Raw genomic sequence first — 5,560 nt, forward strand, 5'->3', positions numbered from 1 at the left:
CTGATTTACTAAACAAGAACTGATTGTGTAAGAATAATCATCGTTTTCAGAATGTGTAAGATTATTTGTCTTGTCTGATTTCAAAGTGCACAAGAATCCAACTTGAGACGTTGGATGGTTTTTTGATACAAGAAACACATTCGGTCTGAATGCAACTTAAGTTCTTTGCAAATTGATGAACCTGCTCTTCTTTACTTATGACCTTATTTWAAAAAAGTGGCACAATTTAAAACATTTACATGTTCTATGTTCCATTGTACATGAACTATGGGTTTATGAGATTTGCAAATCATTGCAGTYAGTTTTCCATTTCCATTTTACAGAATTTACCAACGTCTTAGGAACTGAGATTTTAAATGGAACTATAGCAGTCTTTGACTGCCGWAAAAATAAAAAATAMAAAAAAGTCCAGCATGGCTGTGTTTGTGGTTTGATTAAAATGCACTTTATCAGTGGGGTTCACACTCACACACACTCTTGACACACTCCATTTGAGTGCCTCTCCCACATTGGTTTGGACACAGCTGAGCAGATGTTCAACAGCCTTCATCTAACACTTCATCTCTGTGTGTGTGTTATCAGGTTGATCTTCCCTATCCACCCATCGTTCAGAGTGCTGGCCCTGGCAGAGCCTCCCATTGTGGGGGCCAGTTCAAGCAGCAGTAACAGCAGAGGACAGCAGTGGTTGGGGCCGGAACTGCTGACTATGTTCCTTTACCACACTGTCGCTCCGCTGGCTAAAGCAGAGGAAATGAGTCTCATTGAGGGACTGGTGAGTCCCACATACAAAACCTCACTTATATTTCTCCTGACAGAATTAATTATTTATATGTTTTGGTTATTTTTGTCCTCATTATCACTCACCTTTTTAAGTGTAACAATGTTCCAAAAGAAGCAGCAGAGCAGCTATTACTCCTTGTGCACAGTCTCCGCAAGACAAACGACCCTACAGTAAGTTTGTTTACTTTTGRTCACATTTTCATCCATACCTGCAAACATAGAGTATAGTGCTTGTGTTTGACTTGTCTTTCTAGGCGCAGTCTCTGGCCTCTTCCCTCTCAACCAGACAGTTACTGAGGATCTGTCGCCGCCTCTCTCAATACCCAGAGGACAGTGTTGCTTACGCGGTCAATAAGGCTTGTCTCTCCAGGTGCCTCCAAATATACACACCCTCGAATTGCTTTGTTTTCACAATACGTTTTAGTCCTTTCTGATAAAAGGATGTTTTTAAAGGTCCTTGCAGTGTTGACATGACTTAGGACATGAAAGGAGATTTCAAACGGTGGACAGGAACAGAAAATACGGTTATATGTTAATCATATTTGATGGATGTGTTCAATTTAAAAATCTTCTACTATTGCTAATGTTTCATAGTAATATATTGTTTAGTAGATTGTACCTACTGCTGTTACAACCGAATTTCACCCCTGCAGGACAATAAAGGCCGTTTCTATTCTATTCTATTCTATTCTATTCTATTTGTTAAAATATATCACAACACATAAGATGGGTTGTGTTAAACATTTTGGGTGTAATATTTTACCAGTCATCCTCAAGCACGTTCTTTTAACAGTGTGGCAAGCCTTAAAAGGAAGTATCCTTTGACCTCTTACAGCACACATAAAGAATAGTGTGCCCTCTGCTGGTGCTGATTAAAACAGCACTGTATCACAGAAATRGGTTTACAGGGGTTACATTCATTTTGCAGGTGTGCTCAAGTAGATTAAACCAGTACGAGAGGCATCTTATCAGATCCCTGAGCCACCTCAAATGACCTTTCGATGAGGAGGAACAGCAGCTCTTCTATGAGCTCCCTCCAGATTTCTTCACCCCGTCTCTATGGCTGAGCCTAGCCACCCTATGAAGAAAGCTCATTTTGGTCCTGATACACGCCTCATGACCATAGGTGTGGGTTGGAACATAAATAGACCAGTAAATCAAGAGCTTTTCCTTTTGACTCAGCTCTTTCTTCACCACAGCTGACTGAAGCAGTGCCCTCATTACTGAGGATGAGGCCCCAATCATACAGTGCATCTCCCACTCCATCCTATYGTCACTCATGAACAAATCACCCAGTTACTTAAACTCCTTCAACTGAGGCAGAAACTCAGCTCCTGCTTTGGTTGTACAGGGACTGATTTGCTCTTAGTTAAAGTTATGGAACTGAATTGAAACAAATTTAATTTAATTGAACTGAAACAAAACAAAATGAAACTCAGACACTCCATATTCCCACAGCACCCCCACAGAATGCCTTGAGAAACACGGTCAAAAGCATTCTCCAGGTTTACAAAACATGTAGGCCAGAGAGGCAAACTCTCACAAACCCCTTAGTAAGTCTGCAAGGGTAAAAATCAGATCCACTGTTCTGCAACCAGGGCTGAAGACACACTGTTGCTCCTAAATTTGAGGTTTTATGATCAATTGGAGCCTCCCTTCCAACACCCTGTTTTCCAGGAAGGGTGAGACGTGTGATTGCATGATAGTTTGAACAGACTCTCCTGTTCCCTTTTTTAAAAATGGGAAACACCACCCCGGTCTGCCGCTCCACAGAAGTTGTCCCAGTCCTCCTTGCACTGTTAATGAGACATGTCAACCATGAACACCTTACATACGACCTCGTTTTGTCCTCGTTATTTAAAATCAAGACTACCTTGAAAGGTAGTCTGCAACCACATTGGCCTCTGAGCATGATGTCAGCAGCACATGTGGTGGTCCCGCTGGGCTTGCTTCACATGAGGTGCCTGCAGAGATGGTTCAACTGCCAGCGGATCGATCCTGTGGACCACAAGCGATGAGTGATCTTGGTTCCTCCCTCGGTGGGAGCAGATCTGAGTTGCTGCAAAAATCTCCACAAAATGTCAGAAGGAGTCCCTCTGAGCAGAGCGACATCTCATACCTCGGTGTTCAGCGGCGCGCCCCTCTCAGGGCGGGGGTCAAATGCCAGGGCATAATTTAAACCCAATAAAAATAAATGAGTAAGTGAGTGAGTTAGGGAGGGAGGGAGGGAGGGAGGGAGGAAGGGAGGACGGACGGAAACTTGTCCACTATGCCGGGTAAAGGAAACTTGTCCACTACGCCGGGTAAAGGAAACTTGTCCACTACGCCGGGGAAAGGAAACTTGTCCATTACGCCGGGGAAAGGAAACTTGTCCACTATGCCAGGAAAAGGAAACTTGTCCACTACGCCGGGAAAAGGAAACTTGTCCACTACGCTGGGAAAAGGAAACTTGTCCACTACGTCGGGGAAAGGAAACTTGTCCACTACACCGGGTAAAGGAAGCTTGTCCACTACGCCAGGGAAAGGAAACTTGTCCACTACGCCGGGGAAAGGAAACTTGTCCACTACGCCGGGGAAAGGAAACTTGTCCACTACGCCGGGGAAAGGAAACTTGTCCACTGCGCCGGGGAAAGGAAACTTGTCCACTATGCTGGGAAATGGAAACTTGTCCACTACGCCGGGAAAAGGAAACTCGTCCACTACGCCGGGAAAGGAAACTTGTCCACTATGCCGGGTAAAGGAAACTTGTCCACTGCACCGAGGAAAGGAAACTCGTCTTATTGATTACGCCAGGGAAAGGAAACTTATCCAGTACGCCAGGGAAAGGAAACTTGTCCACTATGCCGGAAAAAGGAAACTTGTCCACTATGCCGGGAAAAGGAAACTTGTCCACTACGCCGGGTAAAGGAAACTTGTCCACTGCACCGAGGAAAGGAAACTCGTCTTATTGACTACGCCAGGGAAAGGAAATGTATCCACTATACTGGGTAAAGGAAACTTGTCCACTACGCCCGGTAAAGGAAACTTATCCACTATGCCGGGTAAAGGAAACTTATCCACTACGCCGGGGAAAGGAAGCTTGTCCACTACGCCGGGGAAAGGAAGCTTGTCCACTACGCCGGGTAAAGGAAACTTGTCCACTACGCCGGGGAAGGAAACTTGTCCACTGTACAGGGGCTGGACATCGAGGGCCACAGTCCTTCATGTTTTACTTTTTTCTCTGCTCCAACATACTTGATTTGAATGAATGAGTGATTATCCGGTTTCTGGAGAATTTGGAGAGGTAATTCAATGACTGAATCAGCTGTGCTGGAGCAGGGTAAAAATTAAAACATGCAGGGCTGCAGCCGTCCAGGACCAGGATTGCCCACCCCTGCACTACGCCATGTGCTCACTGAGATAACATGCACCCATTGCTGTTACCTGTGTGTAAGGGCTAAGCATTTTTACCTAGCATCCTTTGCACTAATTAGACATTTTATGAAAAAAGCAGAGGGTCCATTGCCCAATAAAGGTTTAAGCATTTCTTTTCATACCCCAAGACAGAATATAACATGTGAAAAACAAGTTAGATCAGCAGAGTAAGACTATAGTAATGTAATTAATTAAAYTAATTGTGATAAAAAAGAAAAGTGCTAATCAGCATAGTTTTCAGTATAATGCTTTGTCGTATAGTACAACAGCAAGTTCGGACAAGAGCGTAACTTTATGTCTGCCATTGTGGGGTTTATGCTCTAAAACCCTGCATGTCATTTTCAGCAGTTATGCTTAAATTTACATGTATGACATCATATTTTTTAATCAGGTCACCTATAAACAAGAGAGTTGCATCTGTGTACTTAACTAGTTAATTTCTACCATGTTTGAGCAAATGATGTCATTTTATTGGAGGGCTTATATTCGCTGGATCAAATTATTGTGGGGGTCATAACCTCCCCTGCAAATTACRCCKATGGGTTCGGAGCAAACCAAACACATCCTATCATCATAACACCTCATACCAGCTGTCAGCATGGTGGTGGAGGACTGATGGTTCTGCAGCCACAGGACTTGTGCACCTTACATTCATTGAATCGACCAAGAACTAGTCTATTCAATAATTCTAGAGTCAAGATGAGACCATCTGTTTGGCAACTTAAGTTCGGACCAAACTGGGTCAAAAACAAGACAGTCATCCCGAACACAGAAAATCTAAAGCAAAGTGACTGACAAAGAAAAGACCATAGGTGTATAAATAACTGAGTCAAGTTCCAGACCTCAAACTTAATAAAAATTGTGTGTTAAGATTTCAACAAAAATATTTATAAAGACAGCAGACTTCGTAGAGCTTTAGTATCATTGTAAAGAAATGTTTGTTGGAATAGTCTTCAGTGTTGATTAGTTTTTACTTGTTTGTTTTGTCATTTCTGTATGTTTTTGGGTTGAAATAAAAAAAGAAAATTCTGTTTGGATTTGTGCTTCAGGTTCCTGCCCAGCCTGGCTCRTGCCTGTCTTGAAAAAAGCCTCACCAACTGCTCCATACAGGACACACTGGATCCTGCTGAGCACTCTCGTGATTATTGCTGTAAGTTTGATATTGATATTTATTAYAGGATTGGATGTCATCAGTTGGTTGCTATGCATAATAAAGTGCACATTCAGATGCATATGTATTAAGTTGTGTCAATAAAAACAGTGCATGTCAGTTTCATGTGCTGCTTCATCCCGTAGAATTGCTCATATATACAGCGGGTAAAATAAGTATTGAACACGTCACCATTTTTCTCAGTAAATACAGTGG

The 5,560-nt window shown here is 42.9% G+C and overlaps 2 protein-coding genes across 2 annotated transcripts in view; both read left to right on the forward strand.

The window, feature by feature from the left end:
* vwa8 (von Willebrand factor A domain containing 8) overlaps positions 1-5,560 on the forward strand; it is a gene marked incomplete at both ends in the record, with an annotated part of 104,173 nt that overhangs the window by 27,621 nt on the left and 70,992 nt on the right. The window contains 4 exon segments of the mRNA XM_014029805.1: positions 583-772; positions 874-951; positions 1,035-1,150; positions 5,244-5,344. Coding sequence (XP_013885259.1) covers positions 583-772; positions 874-951; positions 1,035-1,150; positions 5,244-5,344 — 485 coding nt within the window.
* LOC106533480 (probable GPI-anchored adhesin-like protein PGA18) lies at positions 3,039-4,468 on the forward strand. Its single transcript, XM_014029806.1, has 2 exons — positions 3,039-3,746; positions 3,801-4,468. Exon 1 carries the CDS (start codon positions 3,050-3,052, stop codon positions 3,683-3,685), a length of 636 nt encoding a protein of 211 aa, XP_013885260.1. The 5' UTR covers positions 3,039-3,049; the 3' UTR covers positions 3,686-3,746; positions 3,801-4,468.

Source organism: Austrofundulus limnaeus, unplaced genomic scaffold (genome assembly GCF_001266775.1).
Source record: "Austrofundulus limnaeus strain Quisiro unplaced genomic scaffold, Austrofundulus_limnaeus-1.0 Scaffold954, whole genome shotgun sequence".
Lineage (NCBI taxonomy): Eukaryota > Metazoa > Chordata > Actinopteri > Cyprinodontiformes > Rivulidae > Austrofundulus > Austrofundulus limnaeus.